The 19,531-nt window shown below is 38.4% G+C and overlaps 1 protein-coding gene across 1 annotated transcript in view; it reads right to left on the reverse strand.

Moving 5' to 3' along the window:
• csmd2 (CUB and Sushi multiple domains 2) overlaps positions 1-19,531 on the reverse strand; it is a 313,713-nt gene that overhangs the window by 40,866 nt on the left and 253,316 nt on the right. Inside the window, exons 36-46 of the mRNA XM_084130492.1 lie at positions 17,925-18,021; positions 16,621-16,725; positions 16,414-16,532; positions 15,534-15,603; positions 13,688-13,804; positions 13,118-13,327; positions 11,761-11,949; positions 8,210-8,387; positions 7,133-7,278; positions 6,339-6,419; positions 4,516-4,629 (exon numbers count right to left, since the gene is read on the reverse strand). Coding sequence (XP_083986618.1) covers positions 4,516-4,629; positions 6,339-6,419; positions 7,133-7,278; positions 8,210-8,387; positions 11,761-11,949; positions 13,118-13,327; positions 13,688-13,804; positions 15,534-15,603; positions 16,414-16,532; positions 16,621-16,725; positions 17,925-18,021 — 1,426 coding nt within the window. The remainder of the gene's footprint in view (positions 1-4,515; positions 4,630-6,338; positions 6,420-7,132; positions 7,279-8,209; positions 8,388-11,760; positions 11,950-13,117; positions 13,328-13,687; positions 13,805-15,533; positions 15,604-16,413; positions 16,533-16,620; positions 16,726-17,924; positions 18,022-19,531) is intronic.

Genomic DNA, 19,531 nt, shown 5'->3' on the forward strand with positions numbered 1-19,531 from the left:
ATGTCACTATGGTGACAGAAGGGTGGAATAACAAATTCATCATGGATGTGTGCATGACATGCTGTGCGTCACTGATAAAAAGCATATTTTATTTATATATAACACAGTATATTTAAGTATAAACATTGGAAATTTGAGTGTGGAGAAAGTCAAAAGAGTCTGCAAAGAAAAGAAGCCACATTACGTGTGAGATTCTTCAACCCTTAATTTGCATAATGGCATGTGATGCACTCTCAGCATTCACAATCTATTTTCTCTCTCTGAATATGAGAAACACAAAAACAAGAGCGAGAGTGGAACACAGAGAAAAAGGGAAAGCCTATAGCAATCAGATGCAGCATAAGAGTTTTTTTTTAAATATATATATTGTCATATAATATAAACTTTATTGTTTTTAATAATGTTTAATATTAATTTTATATTGGCTAATTAATATAAATAAATGAATAATAATAATTAACTAAAAGGATCAAGCATCTTACACATCATGCCCTTGTCGAAATGTCAAGCACAGGGTTTCTTTTGACGAGACTGGCATGTGGCCATCATCGTCATGTCTATATGTCCGATTATGTCCGCAAAAGATATGATTCTCATATCAGAGGAAAGCTAAAAGAAGCAAGGAGAGGTATTTGATGGAAAGAAAGACATGGTATGATGTATTCAACAAGAGGATGTGACAGATCAGATGTCAGGTACAGAGAGAGAGAGAGAGAGAGAGAGAGAGAGAGAGAGAGAGAGAGAGAGAGAGAGAGAGAAGCTGTGATTTAATAGCTGGGTGCACCTGCAGCCTGGATATCCTCTGCATCTCAATGAGCTTTGCGTTCCCTCTACCCATCACTGTCCTTCCTTTCTACTCTTTCAATCCCTCAGTCTTTCTCTCTGTATGCTTGCTCACTCTTTTACTCGTTCTTCAGGATAACCGTAAACACAACTGTCCTTATAAAGAAATATTGAAATATTTATTACATTAAATCAATAATTGCCACAGAATTACACACAAACCATGTGTATTTTTATTTCAAGTGAACCTGTATTTCATGTAGTCAGGTTTCTGTATCCTTAATGCTGGGAGCATATCACACAGCATGTCCATGTTGGCTATTCTACTAAATGAATATGAATTTGGAAATTTTCATATGAATCGAAATATCATGTAGTTTAATTGAATGCACAGCCTTTGATGTCAACAACAGGAGAGAGCAAGGAAGGTTAAAAACTCCCATAAGTATTTTGTCCTGGCTTTTGGCCCTTTATGGTACAGTATAGTCCCCCCCCCCCCATTTGGCATTAACAGTATTACTCACTTAAAAGGACTTTGTTGCACTATGCTGGAGTAAAGTTAATAAATGATCGTTCTCTCCCATAGGATTTTGTGAAACTATGTTGGGTGGACCTCTGTCCCTCTAGGGGGTTTCGGGGGCATGCTCCCTTGCAAGCAAATTTTGTACATTTTAAGGTTAAATTAATGCATCAATCTGGCACTTTGAGAGCTAAAAATTAAGAGCTTCAACCCATGAACTGTGCACATTGAACAAAGAAAAACCACTGACTTGTACCTGGACACTAAAGAGGGCTCAAACATCTTATTAGTTATGATATAGAGTCTCAGTCTACATTACATTATCACTGGTGTTTATGATTTATACAGTATAAGTATTCCTATGACGTAAAATCCATATAGCCAATAATATGTACTTTATAAATTAAAATTAATATTTCAAAAGTATATTTTACATTACACTATAGTATAGGAAAATTACAATACTTTTGTCCTAATTTCTTCACATGCAAGAAATAAACCCTTGAGCTTTTATTTTGGAGAAAAACACCAGATCACCATGCTGATCGCATGAGCAAAGTGCACACTTTTCTCTAAATCACGCAGCACAAACAGAATGCCTATATAGGCTACTTAATTAAAGTCTTGTGCTGTTTTATAAAGGCACAAAACCATATCACAATTTCGATTTTAGTTCGTTGACAAAATATAACGCTAGAGACCTTTATGTTAGGCTATAAATTTTACATCTCATGTGTTGGGAAAAGGGAGAAGAGCGAGTTCGGCAAAAGGCGGATTCGAACTCGGGTCGAACGCATCAAAAGCTACTTTCAAGCACCTCACACCTTACGACCTATGCCACTGTATATATTTAGTGGTGGGCGTCTTTTTGCCAAAAAGACAGGCACTTAGTGCAAATATACGCTCCATTATCGGAAATGTAAAAAAAAGAAGGATTTTTCTTCCACTCGCTTGGGCGAGAAAAAAATCTATTGGTGTGGTGGGGGCTCTCACTGGCGCCCCCCAGCTGTTTGCGACCGCCTAGTTTGCCTATGCCTAGAAACGGCCCTGAGTATAGTCACATGGCAATATATAATTTCACTTTATAGAACAAATTGCATTGTTGGAATTAAAAGGGCAGACTTGACAGAACAACCTTGTCTAACACAGTTTTGCAGAAAATATGAACGTTGCCATGTGGCAATTCTGTACCAGTGGAATTGCTGTGATGCATTTCCACACTGGCCAAAACTGTATACTTTTAAAGCATAACAATACTTATGCAGAAATAATACAATTATGATGTCTGTTATGTGTCTTCAGAAAAACATAAAAATGCATACCATTTTCAATATATAAGGAAAGAAAAAAAAAGTTTACCACTAAAGACGAACTAGGATTTCCGATACTTTGTTACATTTTCAGTTGTGTACAGATCTGATGTATTTCCCAAGGTGTTTCTCAAAAAAAATAATAAAAAAAAATGTTTTTTTGTTTGTTACTAGAGCTTTTATATGTGAAATACATAAATAACTGAATAAAACACAAATTCTCATTGTAAATGTATTGCATTTAACAATGTTCAACAACAAGTAATGGATAATTGTTCTGTTAACCTAACTATGCACATTTATATAGTTGATCACTTTCTTTTATTTTTGGATTGACCATAAAAACAGACCTGTCTCACTCCACAAATGATCTCAGTACAATGCATAAGATCACCTTCCTTCTCCTCCTCCTCCTCCTTTATCCTTCTGTCTGTCTCTCATCCCTCTCTCGAGTTTGACGAGGCAGGCATATTTAATGTGACTGACAGTCTGAGGCAGTACCCTGACCAAATGGAGCGGGTGTCAGCTGGGTATGTTGGCGCTCGGTATAAGGGGCTTTTCATATAGCCGAAACAATTAACTGCCGACACCTAAATTAATGTTAGGATGAATTACACAGGTTCATTGAAAGCACTCCACCATGAAGGTTGAGGAGGAACATGCTTGGGCCTGCAATACTTATTTTTTTTATATTTTTTTTAAATAAAATGTGTCCTCCTCTTTCACACTGTCCCAAACCCCAGCCTCTGTCTGTTCTCTCTGATATATCCGTATGCTGAAAATGATAACGCCTCATGTCTATTATTTGTTTAATTTTTCTGCCAAAAATCTGCAATGCAGTCCACAAATTGCTTCCAGTAAACAAACAGCCCAATTGCTTCTTACTTACATCGCAGACAAGGCCAAACACAGGAAGGGACAGCTTAAGTCTGTTTGATATTTAATGAGGTGCAAAATCTGAGAATCATGTTTTTTTTAAATATATAAATATTGTGTTGATTATATAATTTATAATGACAAAAGCGGTATTACATTTTTTTCACTAGTGGTCCTAGACTTTAGGACCTCACAGTATTCATACTGGGGCATCCAACAGAGGCATTTTAGTCCTGTACACAATGAAGACTATACAGAGAGCTCTGAGAGATAATTCTCCTATGCTGAGCATAGAGAGACAAACATAATGAGGAGGAACTGAAGAGTTTATGGAAAATGCCATATCAAATCACATAAAAGCAGCTGGAGGAAAGATAGATGAGCGTTAAGCATTCTCATGGGGTTTTCTTGTCAGGCTCTGAGGTATTTCATCCCACCTCTGAGCCAATAGCAATAATGAAGCTTCATATAACACAGATTCAACCATCATGATCAATAGACCCATCATGCATTGCAACACAGTGGGGGTGGATTTTATAGTATATAAACCAAAGGACTGGTCTTTTGTAAAACGCAGAGGGAGGAAGTTACTAAGAATGAATTGTCTTTTACAATGCTTATGGTTAGTGAATAAGACAGGCATTTACATCAAAGTACCATGGTGTAACTGTTTAGTATAGTCTGTTTAAAGAGATAGCTAATTCAAAAATGAGAATTCTGTCAGCATTTACTTTACTTGCATTATTTTATCATTGACTTTCTTTCTTCTTTTGGAAAAAGCTCCCAAAGCTTTTTTTTTTTCTCCATACAATGAAAATCAATGGGGTTCAATGATATCCAACTGAAATTTTTTTAAATAATAATAATAATTTGAAGCAGACAGTGCTTCAAAATATCTTCTTTTGTGTTCCACAGATTGGTATTTATCTTCAATATAGCTGACTAAGGGACGTAGTGGTTAGGCTAGAGAAAAGGACCATACTGGGAACAAAAACACTGCACATGCTGTTGTCTGAAATAGCTTACTATCACATGAAGGTGGAGGTCCTTCAAACTCGAGATGAGTCCCCAGGCGACAGGTTTGAATGCTGTTCCCATTTAGGTGATATCCTGGCAAACATCTGTAACGCACTATATCACCTGTGGAACGAGAGGGAGTGAACAGATGTAAGCATATTCATCATTGCTTTATCAATTGTCTTTCAGATGCACTTTCTGTAATATTATGGAGAACATGGGATTTCTGATATGCTCGGAACAACAGGAGCAGCATCTGGCTGTTCCTGCCATTGCCTCACTCACAACTTGATGAAGGCCACGTCCCCTCCCTGTCTTGCTTAATGGCTGACAGTGACAATAAAAGAATAAAAGGGAGAAGGAGAGAGTGAGTCAAAGGGAGACTCAACGTGCCGGCGCTGCATTGCAGTGTAATTAAGGAAGCGCCACACAGCATGGTTTACATTCATAACACCCATAGGCTGCTACCCGAGGGCCGCTCAGATCTCTGAAGCAAATCTCCCTGTTGCCACACAAACATTCAGGCACTCTGTGACTCAGCTAAGAGGAACAAAAACACCTAGTGGTTTTATAATGTAGCATTTAACTTGAAGAATTGGAACACAAGCTTGCAAAGAAAAAAAAAAAGAGAGGCTTTGCATGCTGTGAAATACATATTTAGGAATGTGTTTGTGGCTGAGAACATGCATTCATGGCCATCCAAACACAACGACCTTAGTTAAATCACTGAATAAAGCGAATAAATTGGATGTGGTGGATAATCAGTGATCAAAACAGTGATTCAGTGTAGGTTTGTGCCAAAGACCATGACTGTTTTAACCCCGACAGAGGCTCTACAAACACGCTTCATTCCAGAGAGATCAAACAACCCTGCACCAACCCGTAACAACCCATTTAGAACAATTAATATAAATGAATGCATTTTTTTCTCCATGCCAGAAAAGCAGTGCATTGATTTACCAATGGATTTCAGAGACAACAGAGGCTGGTGACTCATCATTAGAGGACCAATGAAGTCATGATTGTTTTATTATTTATAAGTGTTTTCTGTGGGTATTCAAAGGTGAAACCAACAGCTTTCATAAATGATTCAAAAGAAAAAAAGTTAAATTGCTTGAATACAATCTAGAAAAAAAAGAACCTATTAGAGATGGACAGCCAAAATTGTTCAACTGCAGTTCGTTCAATTATAATTTGTAATTACTGTTTAAGTAGCAAAAATTGTTTAAGTAGTTGTTTTTGAGAGGTGGAGTTGCACACAGAGACTGGATAGTTTATAATCTGCTAGGACTGTGCAACCTCATAGCTAGTAAGGCTAGTAAGCTAGTAAGTTCCTCAATTCACCTGCTATAGGAAAGTATCGCAAACAGAATATATAGAATATAAAAGTGTATACTTAATTTATACAATAGCTTCTATCTGGCCTCCCCATGACTTTGTGTTTGCACAAAATGTAGACTCAACCTATGTTCTAGCACCAAGCACAATACAACATAAGCCTCTGCTTTGAATTCTGGCAATGAGTCAGCATATCAGCAAGGCCCTATGGGACTGGTAGCCCTGGCATCTGAGCGGTTTTCTCTCCTCAAAGCGAGTTCTCGAGGGGTGTTAGCGGTGGGGATGGGGGGTGCGGGAGGTGTGTGTGTGGCTGGCTCTGCTATTCTGGGAACATTATTAATGAGAGGCGCTCAAGCCTGAAAATGAACTGGCAGCCTGCGTCTCTGCTCAAAATGTTCCACTTATACTGGGCCAGGCCGAGTCCACCAACACGAACACACACAAGCAAGCATACAAATCAGATTGTAAATGATGTAAAATCAATTCGAACTCACCTATCTTAAATTCTTTACTGGCCATCAGTATTTCTGCATTAGGAATGATGGGAGGTGGCAAACAAAACTGAAGTCTATAGGCTAGAAGAAAGAGAGACAGAGAGGTAAAGAGAACAGGTTCAGACATGTCATATTGCATTGGGGTTATTCATTGTGAAAATAAAGAACAGTTCTAAATGACAAAAAATATCATTTCATTTAGGGTTTAGCTGAAAAGCTAAAGGATAGCCCGTTAGATCCAAAGATCATTTTATACACTGAAAGCCATGCATTATATTGTAGTAGATGTTTGAGCAGTTCTTTTTTCTTTTTTGGCTTTTTACAGTAAGTGTGACATGGCTGTTGTGATGCTGACAGCTAGCTATCAGTGTTGTCATGTTATAATCTACATGCAGCTCCATTGGTTTGAAAAAAAAAAACGTATTCAGTCCTAAGCACCCATGCAGAGAGGTAGTACTCGAGTCTGGACACGGTCTCAAATCCATCTTAAATCCAAGACCATATTTTCATGGTCTTGTCATGATTTCAGGAACATTTGATTGGCACTGGTTTTTGATGGTCTTGAGTACCACAGCACTTCAGATACATTTTGTGGTCTGTGCCGAAATGTGCCTTCTGAATCATTCAGACTCTCTTTAGATCTTTGTCTTGACTCCAACTCAACCTACTTTTTTGACTACAACTCTGCAATAATGTATTTAATCACATCTTTCCACGGGGTCCTGCGGCAATCAAGGCAACTGCTATTGAGATGTATGGGAATGCTAACGGTAACTTTCTCTTGAACCAGTTACCTTGGTAGTTGATCTTAAACAGTCCACCTTTCTCAGAATTGCTTCGGAAACGTATCAGAACTTGATTAGAAGTGCTGCTTGGTGGGTTGTTGGCCTCTCCCTCTGTAAACACTCCGAGTTTGCGAGCTGTTTCCTGAGGTCCGTCCCTGTTGAAGACACATCATTAAAATTCAATGTATAAAACCCGCTAACCTTGCATACTCAATGGGACTGGGGAACACCACATTCCTTGTTGCCTGACAATGCACAGTAAGTCAGACCCCACCCATATAACCAGGCTGATTTGAGAAACGTTTCACTGAATATTGATTACTTTACTGATCTGAGGGACGATTCTAGCCATACTGATTACCTCTCTGATTTCAGAGACTCCTCTCACACTCTTACGGTTCTTTCACGCTCAGTTCAGACTCAGCCTCTGTGTCAAGGCATTATGAGACCGACACCACCATCTACAAGGACATCACATAAGGGGGTTACCTTTACAATCCTCTTGTGGGAAGGGAACAACTTGGCACCAACCCAATCCCAGTTTTAACCATGACCATTCAGCTTCAAAACCATCTGTTTGTGGCCAACTGAGCCTGCGCTACAGATTATGTCCTATCCTGTGCATTTAGAAAAGAATCTGGTTGGCTAAACTGAACTGAGTGCTGGCTCACTGAACTGAGACCAAGCTGTCTTGAAAGAGCTTTTCTTTACTCTACTGGTTATACTGTACCTTTAGTTTGAGTTGAAGTGGATGTATCATGCATGTAAGAGAGTAGATAATGCCTCAAGAAAGAGTAGGGAACCATAGATACAAAAAATAAATAAATCATTGCTTCAGTTAATCCAAACAGATAATTGCAGAGATTAATTGACGATTCAATGAATTTAGAGAAGGTGTGTAAATTAGACTGCATCTTAATCTGTTTAAAGGGGAACCTGTACATACAGGCCTCAAGTGACTTAATTTAGAAGACAATTTATTAGTGCTATAAATATGCTCCCTCCCAGAAAAGAAAGTGACAAACAGAGAAAGAGAAGGTGACAAGTTTTAGAAGCACAATCGTTACAGGAAGTTGAACAACTCACCAGACTGTGATGAAATCTTGGGGGCCATGGACTTGCAAGAGGGTGAAATTAAGACGAATTCCCAAGCCTGATGCCACTGTAATCAGCCAGCTGCAGTCCGCAGAAGCGGGGTAGTCCTCTGGGTAACCGGGGGAGAAGATAGTGCCATTTTCTGATGTAATGTTACCTCCACATGGCACTAAAATGGAAAAAATGAAAATGAAAACAATTGGAAAAATTGGAAAAGTTTTTGTAGAAACCAAAGATTAAAGAAACACCATCACAGAGAGCAGCCTTGGCAGACAGAGGAAAAAGCAGAAACCAGTATAGGGGCAGGGCGACATGGGTGAAAATCCCCGCTGGGTTCTAAAACACCACTCAGTCTTTCTCAGTAGTTCACTTTCCATGTCCGACTCCATCTTAGAAATCCCTCTTGCAGGCAATGCTTTGCATTTATATAGACGTGTCCATGTTTCCAATGATTCAAATGAGCCCCAGACATATGAAATCAAATCCCCTTCCTGCTCTTGCTGATCCCTGATCCCATGCTGCTGCTGCTGCCCCCGAGTCGGAGGGGAAATAATCAATGCGATTTGGCTGGCGAAATAAAGATAGGCCCACAACTTGAACGCACACATAACGACAGTCATAATACACTCTCACTCTGACTGTACTCTCAGCGGTTTCTTGCACCGTCAAGGTCTCTCCGTCCCCACATCCCCACTCATTCCCGCCCTCTCTATCCTTCTACAATTCTTTATACACTCTTTCCTCCTCCTTAATTTCCTCTCGTCTCCGATGGAATGCTGAGAGGGGTGCCTACGTTGTAAATGAAGTATCGATCACAGCATTGATTAAAAAAAAAAACATGCCACGCTATCAAGCAGAAATGCATGGTGACGTTATCGATTGGGCAAAAAAGTTGAGTGGTGAGTGGGGATGGGAGGAATGTGGGAACCTTAGATGAAGGACAGGCCAAGTTGGTTGATATGGACAGGTGCGACAGTGGAAGAGAAAATCGATCATCTTTTTAATGCCTAGAAGAGGAAATCTATGTACATGACACCCTGGGCAGAGTCCTGCACGGGTCCGATTTTGTAAATCCGCACCCGCCCGTACCCGCAGTGCTTAAAACTGCATCCGACCCGTTTTCCGACAGCATCACTAATTAAAATCCGCACCCGACCCGACCCGCTTAAAATAGAACCGTCCTGACCCGCACCCGAAATAAAACCAGTTTAGACTATCACATTATAGACACACTTACAAAAATGTTTATTGCCAGGTCATACAGAAGTTATTACACGGCAATTAACACAATGACAACTTCAGCCGAAGCTGTCAAAAGACCGGTACATGAAGAACATGGCTAACGTTACCACAAAACTGAGTAGCCTTATAACATTTTACCAATTGAACAGACGCGGCTACAACACTATATGCCACGCAATTTCGTCTAGCCTACATTTGACAATTTTGGGTTCAAACACGCCCTGCACACCACACATACTTAACAGTATTAAATTTGAAAAATACTGTTCGATAGAACTGCTAGGTTTGTTACCACAGTTATCTGCGTGGGTGTTTCCTGGGAGGGCGTGGTGGGCACAAATAAACTGATGTGGATTTTAAATTATTTTATCAACTTGAAATACAGGCATATTTTTGTAGATGTGTACCTAAAAATATGCATATATTTTTACGTTTACATGTGATTGTTTTAAACCCGTGTTTAGATCCGTGTTTCCCCCGTGTCGACCCGACCCGCACCCGTATCCGACACAGTTGGATATTTTTCACCCGTTTGAGCAAAATTTGCGGGTCACCCGCGGGTACCCGAACCCGTGCAGGACTCTAACCCTGGGCATTAACTACTGGTGGCAGCATGTGTAGGTGATAGCTAGGGCAGTAGGGTTGTAAAGTACTTATAATTTATCAACTTGAAATACAGGCATATTTTTGTAGATGTGTACCTAAAAATATGCATATATTTTTACGTTTACATGTGATTGTTTTAAACCCGTGTTTAGATCCGTGTTTCCCCCGTGTCGACCCGACCCGCACCCGTATCCGACACAGTTGGATATTTTTCACCCGTTTGAGCAAAATTTGCGGGTCACCCGCGGGTACCCGAACCCGTGCAGGACTCTAACCCTGGGCATTAACTACTGGTGGCAGCATGTGTAGGTGATAGCTAGGGCAGTAGGGTTGTAAAGTACTTATAATTTAAATTAAGTAAACAATAATATATATACGTATAATATATAAAATATATATATGTACAATTTATGTACAATATTGTAAGAATTTGTTCTTAACTTGAGTACTTGATTTTACGTAAATTTTACGTAAGTGCATTTCATTGTAAAATGTAGTTAGCCACAGCTCTAATCATTCATGCCTCTGAAAACATCTCATCGGTCACCACAAAAAAGTATTTGACCTAAAGCAACGCACTATGAAAATACTATATAGTATTTTACTACAGGTGAAGATTTTACTATACAGATGCAATGATAAAATTCGGATTAATCAGGACACTTGACCACAGCATGTCCATAGCCAGTTTATTTCATCAGTTTCAAATGCTAATATAAAATGATACACTTATTTTATATCTTGAGACCCATGCTTTGACTTCAGTATAATTTATCTGTCTAAGAGAGAGAGAGAGAGAGAGAGAGAGAGAGAGAAATGACAGTTTGAAGTGCATTAAACAAATAATGTGGTAATCTTTCATGTTTTTTTGGGGGGGTGGGGGGGGGGGACTCTTATTCTTACTTACTGGTACTCTCAGCTGTAACTTTACAGCCCCTTCAAAAATGGAATTCAACTGTTGCGTTTATATATAATTATATATATATAAACACATTCTGAACAAAAGAGTCATATCTTTCATCTTGACAGTGTACATATTACACAGCATGGGAGTATTAATTTTTTCCCTTTTCACTCTGTGTAACACCAGAGCTCTCGATTCCTACAAATTCAATTACGCACACTGCAGGAGTGTTTTAACAAGGCCAAGGTTGATGCTAAGTTTTTCATTGTGTGGAGTATTGTAACACAGAGTGGATGAATAATGTGTGTTTCTATTTGCAGGTTCACCTGTGCAGCGATGCTGGGCAAAGCACCGGTGCCTGAACAAGGAGACGAGGCTGCAAATGCTATGTCAGCCCCTTGAGTACCTCCCTGGAGCCTCTTTATTCCCACACGAGCATTCAGCATCCCCAGTGCATATGCTACCTTGTGACCCCCTGCATAATTAACTCATTGAATCAACAGAAAAAAAATGAGCATGAGAATGTGGGTCAAGGATAAACTCGATTCCTTTCCCATCATCCCCTTGGATAAGATATTAGAAAGAAGCCATTGAGTCTGTAGGGATGGTTTATAGTAAAGAATTTGCATTCATGTGCAGTTGCCCTCTTTGACCCACATTCAAAGCTGCCCATCTGATGATGGGTAAAACAAAGCTAGTAATTAAGCATACAGAATACATTATTTGCCAGTAGTTAATGTTACATTCCAGATGTTTACTAATGTGGGAGAGGAAATGGAGGGGGTTGTACCTTCACAACGAGGAAACGGATGATCCCAGTTGCGTGTAGTACCATGTTGACAGGTAAGAATGGAGTGTCCCATCAGCTGATACCCAGGATAGCACTCAAAAGAGATGGACTGACCCACATTATAACCAGCCCCAACCACCACACCATTGTGAAAGGGTTCAGGATCAGGACACTCCTGAAGTTCATAGGCTGGAAAAGACAGGCATATTGATACATGAAACATGGGTGAAGAAAATGCATGATTCATTTTTGAACCAGCAAGAAGAAAGCAGAGCCCACGACAAGTGCATCTGTTGTGACACCTCAAAGAAATTAATTTGCATCTATAAAATGATTGCTCTGAGCTCCAAGCACCAATTTTAACCAAGTTTTACATGTAAACCATTTGCATGGAATCAACTGATTGCTGTACACCAACAAAACATTAGGATTTGATTCAAAGCAAATGCAATCAAAGCTTTGGCAATGACAGATGCTGTCATTTTTTTTCTTCTCAGATTTCAATTATGGAGGTCTGAACTTCATGGGAAAGCAAACAAGTGATCAATGTTCATTGCAGGCAGTGAAAGCACCAAAACACACTTCACAACATCTCGTCCCTGAGTTAAGATGATTTCCTTGTGTTTTTCCATTGTTGTGTCTATTTACCTAAATGATGTCTTAAAGTCATTCTGAAGAGAAGTTCTGAAATAAAAACTCATACGCATTTCTTTTCATTAGTTCTGTCTGAGTCTGGCGCCATTATGAGAAGTTTTGCCAAATTATTTTTCAAATCTCATAGACACAAAAGGAAATACGCTGAAGCTTTCAGACAGAATGACCATGACTAAAGAAATTGAATTATGTGGATCAGAGCATCTTCTGTAACAAAGCTCTGCAAAAGGGTATACTGCCGGATATAATGCTTGATTTATATGCTAATGTACACATAATTATGTAAATACTGATTTCACAAGTCATTTCAATACTGCAATCTGTCATTGCACAGTGTAAATTCTGATAGCTTTCATGGATCCTTCTTAGAACAGGCCCTTTCTATGACACAATTTTTAAATTCACTCATTGGACTCATATTCTACTTTGGATTCTGGCATCAGCAAAATTTTATACCTGATGGATTTTATGCACAGCTTCATAGAGAGCGGATTACTATCGTGTTTACTCGTTATCTTGACTGATTGTCTTGGCAAGGTATTGAAACAGACATTCAAATTGAGGTTCCTGAGAAAATAAACGTACAGAGGCAGAACTGCAACAACAATGATAACTACAACAGAATGTGGAGTTGTGTATTCCCACCCCCAAGTAAAATGGTCAATCCTCAACTTTTTCAAATTTACTTTTTTAGTTTCCTTACCCTGATAATCAAATCTGAAGCCAGGCTTATTCTGAGAGTGATCACTATGGAAATATACAGTGGTCTCATGGGAGGTGGTTAGAAGAGATGGTGGTATGTCCTGCCCACTGAATCTGCCAATCACTGTGCTGGTGTCAAAAGGTCCATTTCTAATTTCCAGGAAATCATGGTTGGCCTCAGTGGAAAAGTTCAAGAACTGCACATGAGCCCCTGTTTGGATGATAAAACAGGATGTGTTTAGTAATGTCAAAGTGGCATGCCATCCCAGTCATCGTGCTAACAACTAGTTTTATTCAGGCAACAGGCATACAAGAACAGCTTCTATCTACTTGAATGGAGAAATTGAAATTTGATTGCGATATTAGGGACACAACTTCTCCTATTCATTTTTCCATGAGTGCTCTGCCTCTGCCTCATTCTCATTCTGTCTCTGGTGACATTCCGTAACAAACCAGTTACATATCATGGTTAGTATCAACAGTTTTAGCCAATTCATCTTAAACTAGAACTCACTGGCATTACCAGGAAACTCTTTCTAAATAGCATCTGTTCATTCTGCTGTGTCCTCACCGTAACCGACTGGCAAGTAAATCCTCCAGGTGCAGTCACTGTTGCTAGGGTAGTTTCCTGGGAAACCAGGGCTGAGGATGGTGCCTTCCATCTCCTCTCTGATTCCCCCACACTGAGCTGAAAGGAAAAATGGTGGGGACAGTATTAGAAACATTAATTTGTCGAAAACACATGCTGCAATATAAACCAAACCTGTAGTGCTCAAGGTTCAAGTACTTCTAAAGGCAAATACAAACAGCTGACAGCTGTCAGGCTATTATTAGAGAATGATATGATGCAACCAACAGGCTATTTCCACTTCTTTTGATTGGTGGGAACATAAATATGACTGAAAGTGAAAATTGCTGTCACTGACCTGCAAATGAACTGGTCTTTTATTGGTGAGCCAGCATGGCTTCTATAGTTGCTAAATATACAGTAGGATCCAAAAGAGCACATTGAAAATCTAAGATATAAAATATACAATATATATATACAATATCTAATTTACACATGATATGTATTAAGTGACATACATGACATGGATTTTAACATTTTAAAAAGAAATGTTCATCATGCCTGTAATATTATATATTTGTAGTTCGTCAAATAAGTATATCTGTAATTTGTGCTTTTAATGGAAGCAAGAAAATATGCAAAAACTTTATTAAAAAAGATAATATTTCAGATAGTTTTCTAACTTCCATTAAAAGCACAAGATGCTGTTTTTCAATTAAACTTTTCACTCAAACTGTAAAAAAAAAAAAAAAAAAAAATCTCCATGGTGAAAAAGCATGTAAACATGCAACGCAATGTGACATCTACGACAGCCTGTGTGGGCTAGAAGTCGATTGACGTTTCACGTTGCTTAGCAATGCAGTCTACCTTGTTCACTGACCCTGAAAGCTTTGCGCCGAATAAAGAAATGTAACACATTAGCTTTTCTATTGACATCATAGGGGAAACAAGTCTTTCATTTATTAAAAAGGCCAATTCACTTCCCAAAGCTATCAAAGGCCACTCGAGCACCTCTGCAGCCTTCAATCTTCTCATTTCAGTGAAAACGTATGCTCAATCCCTCCTCCTCTCGAGGCTTTGAATCTAAACTACTGATTGATTCAAATATCACTCTGATTAAAGCCCTGGCTTTGGACTCAAAGAGACTTGATGGATGTGCTGTGAAGCTCTACAAAGCTTCAGATCATGAATGGAGTCTATATAGAGTGGAGGGAAGAGTGGAAATATGTTCTGTGCTTTTGAAAAAGCAGCAGGAATCATGAAACTGCTGATGAACATCCAAGCAACGAATAAACCATCTCAAGAGCCCAGCCAATCACAGCAGGAGACTGAACTAATAGGGGTATAATAAAACGTTAGTTTTTTTCAAGAAACGTGATAATATTATGTTGATCATGTGAATACTCGATATCTTTCTCAGCAGTTTTTAATGAAAGATGGCACAAGCACACATGTCAAAATGCATCATGTTCAAAATTAATGTGATGAACTACACACTGCTAGGACATCTGTGTGAACTTGAGTAGAATTGACCTCATACTTTCACTAAAAATTAGCTTGGGACCAGCTGGATAAAACCAATAACTGCATAAACAGCTCAGAAAAGTGAAGTTGGTTCTGTGAAACACTCTAGCATCATTTATTTGATAATTTGTTACCTAATGCAGTGAAATTCATACATTTTTAAATGCGGCTTAAGTGCCCAAGTACTTTTTGGGGGCGCTGTACCCACACAAGTACCAGTGTAGTTCTGTAACATTTGGGACTCTGTGGTAGATCTGAACTCATAAAACTGCAGAAGCCAGGATTTAGAAAAGAAATAAATGAATAAAAGATGACAAGTTATTACCAATGCAGAGAGGAGGCGGATAGTTCCAGCGGCGCACAGGCCCTGGCATGCAAGAGATATGGGACACTCCCTGCAAAGAGAAATAAAATAAAAATAAGAAATATTGTTTGTTTTTCAGTTTTTCCTTCATTCATTCAGTATTCACTCTGGCCACACTCTTGACTGGCACAGTTTGGACCATTATGACATCATGACTTTTCTCAGATTTTTGGCTTTTTAAGTTGAGAGCACACTACAAAACTGAAGCTCATCGCTCGTTCAAGCTTTAAGTTTCAACCTAGTCTGCAATAAAACCCTAGAATGTAAGTAACTCGTATCGGGGTAGTGCCAACAGGTAATGAAAAAGCAAAATAGCAGTTGATCAACATGGGGACCAGGAATTGGCTAAACTATTAAACTACTTCCGCCCCCATCTCTCTAACCAAAAACGTATAAAAAAAATTGACTTTTGAACCCATAACCTTGGCATTACTACTAGTATATAATTGTAAATAGTCTGGAAAGAAAAATACAGTAAACAGGTTTCTGAGAAGAAAATGCTTCACATTTAGTTTGTTGTGGATGTAAAATGTTCCCTCTCAGCAATTAAGTGCAAAATAATTTCTTTAGGTAGAAGCTAATTAGGTACATGCCAACAGGTTGCGTAACATGCTCTCAGTCAAGGCTAATCATGGTTTTCCTCTGACCACATTGTGTTTTGAGCAGTGAATTATTGGATAGCGAGAGTGCTTTAAGGACATTTTGGTACTTTGTACAATAAACCCATTTAGAACCATGTTGGGATGTGACTTGATAGCTAATGTAACATCTGTGTCCTGAAGCGACCACTGCTGTATTTTGTTCATGGCTTTGTACAACTTTCGGCTAGGTTCACTTTCACCTGCAGAGTATATCCAGGGTCACACTGAAAGGACACCACATTGTTCATCTGTAGTCTCTCGCCCACTTTGAAGCCATTCATGGGTATAACCGGTTCAGGACAGCTAGTGAGGGACACAGCTGTGAGAGAAAACAAGACAATAAGTAGAGTATTTAGAGATGTTTGTATGTAAGTCAAGATGCACAGGACTCGTAACAGATGTCCTACTCTTGTACTCCAGACGGAAACCGGCTGCAGAGACGCTGATGTCTGAGAAGAAGTGCAGGTAGAGCTGGTTAGAGGTGCTGTTTAGGAGGGCTGGGACTGTTGTACCTGTAGAATAAAGAATCCGTTAGCATATTGTGATTGTGTAGTTGAATCAGTGTGTCCTTAAACTATGCACACTTCACACTGCAGGTTAAACTATGCACACTTCACATTGCTTTTGTTCACAAAACCTATTAAAATTGTATTCTTTATTTGAAATAAAGCTGAACTAAAAATACATTAACACTAATAACTAATAAAAATGACATTTCAAAAATATATAAAAGCAAATAAATAAAATGTAAATTATACTATAATAGTTTTTAATACTTAAATCACACGTACGCACACACACTAATTCATCACTAATTGATAAAAATAAACAAATAAACAAATATATTTTTAGTTCACAGGCATAGAACTGTAGCAAGCAATTTAAGATATTTATGGAATAATGTGAAAGTTTTATGCTATGCACACAATGTTTTACATCATATGCATATGTTATATGAGATGGAATTAAAGCAAATTTGCAAACCAAACATCATAGCATCTATTTTCACTTCTATTTTCATCTATTTTCAAGTCTACAGACATTTCTGTTTCAAAACATTATGATAAAATACAAAACAACTGTCTGAAAGTTTTATATCTTCACATTTACATTGTGTTCTGAACTATTGCATACAAGAAAAGTGAAATACAATAAAAATATACTTTGTTGTTTTGCTTCAAGCATTCATTTCTAAAAGCCCAAGGCAGATGAGAATCATTATGCATTCATTCGTCTGGAATTTATACAACTGTTTTAGTCATATGGCTCAGTGTGTGCAGATATGATTGACTCATTTGTCTTCACTCTGTACACCGTTATTCATTTTAGGATATATCATTCATTTATCTCTCTCTAGGGCACTTGTAACATTTTGTGCCTGGTCTTTGTGCCAATAAAAGGGAAAAAAACAGCCTTCCCTACTGTGTAAGTAGCTTCTGTTTCCCATAATGCAACACAAATGCACACTAGCAACAATAAAGAATCGCTTTTATGATCTATAAACTGTTTCAAAAATGCTGTAACTCTTCTATACTTCATATTGCGCTCTAAAAATTGTTGCAAAACTACATTTCTTTACAAAGACAAAACAGTGCATTTCTCTCAGCCATCCACTGAGGAATCTTCCAAGCATTCAAAGCAACAACAACAAGATTACTGTGACGATGTGTTTATGTAATGAACTGAGTTATAGAAGTATTACACAGCCCACCTGAGAAGCTCCCCAGCATGGTGTCAGTGTTGTCACCTCCATCAAACACCTCGAGAGAGTCCCAGTTCTGCTCTGTCACAAAGCTAATCACCTGGATCTGAGAGAAAGGAACAGAACAAAGGTAAAAAATACAGCGGCTTCCTTCCTTTTGAGCATCAGTGGATTGTACTGAAAAATATTGCAGGCACTTGGCTATCTTTAAAGATTGAGTCCTGTGTATAGATTTGAAAAGTTATGGCAGAATATGCCAAATAAAGATATCTTAATTTGATGTGTTACATAACGTTTCAAATGTCATCTTCAAATATGAGCGGCATTCTTCTGCATTTGTTGTATATGCTGTTCACACAGTTTTTCCAATGTTCAGCCCTGTAGACATTTATTTTTCCGCCCCAGCCTCAAACAAGCCTAGAAATTGCCTGGTCAAAGTGGCATGACTGTGGCTATCGCTGGAAGATTGTCACATCTGATAGCCTTGCCGTCAAATGGCACATTTATTTGTGCTTGCTTCACATAGTGAATTGGAAATTTCATGAGAGGGAGGGGGTTAGTTCGGTATCCAGACTTCATGAGCGCTCTCTGTCTGACACAAAATTAAAACACACCATCAATCCACCCTATAGCATCAGTTAAGAGCTCTTCTATGCTTCTTTCAGGTTATAGACCTGAAACGGAATTGTTCAGTGATGATATCTGATCCATTTTGGCATATATTTAGACAACATTCAACACACAAACATTATATTTGAATTTGCATAAAAGGGTGATTTTTTTCTTCTTTTTCAATCACAGGTCATTTGATCAAAAATAGGTAAATTACAGCAAAACAGCTTGTTTAGAAATAAACCAAGGCATGTTTTCCGCACTGTTCACTAAAACTCAAATTATTTTTAAATTATTTTCATTTGTGCACCAATTTAGCAATGCATAGTAATAAACACCAATATTTATCTACATATACTCTGTTTACATACATTTTGAATGCATAAACAAAGCCATGTGGGGCTATTCAATAAATATCGCCAAGCCTTACACCAGAGTAGAAGAAAATATGTACAACAAGTTGTAAAGGACTTTCTCTTAAATCTCCTCATCTGCACCTCTTCCCTTTCATACCACTGCCTATTTATATCATGTCTCTCTTACTTTTGGGAATGTTGTAATCATTTCTGCATGGTTCCAATTCTCCAACAGCGAGAAGTTTATGAATTGGGTTAAATGCAATTAAGTAAGCGGTCCTGAACTCCTCCCATGATTCAGAGCTATATTTCATTACATTTGTATCCAGCAGTGTGAGGCAAGTCTGGAGAGGCGGATGCAGATGCTACTTGAAAAAAGAAAAAAGAAATCACTCGTATCCAATCAGCACTGCTCATCTTGCTTACTTTCACCATTTATAGCTGCATTTAAAATGTTGTTAATCATAAGACATGTGAAGAAGACCGAGTTTTAATCATGTTTGGGCTACACTTTATTTTGAGGTGTCCGTGCTACAGTGTAACTATACATAATTAAGTACTGAAAGTAATAATAATTAACTACATGTACTTACTATAGGGTTAGGGATAGGATTAGGGATTGGTTTAGGGTTAGCTGCGTGTAATTAT

This window comes from Abramis brama, assembly GCF_963993115.1.
Source record: "Abramis brama genome assembly, chromosome: 12".
NCBI lineage: Eukaryota > Metazoa > Chordata > Actinopteri > Cypriniformes > Leuciscidae > Abramis > Abramis brama.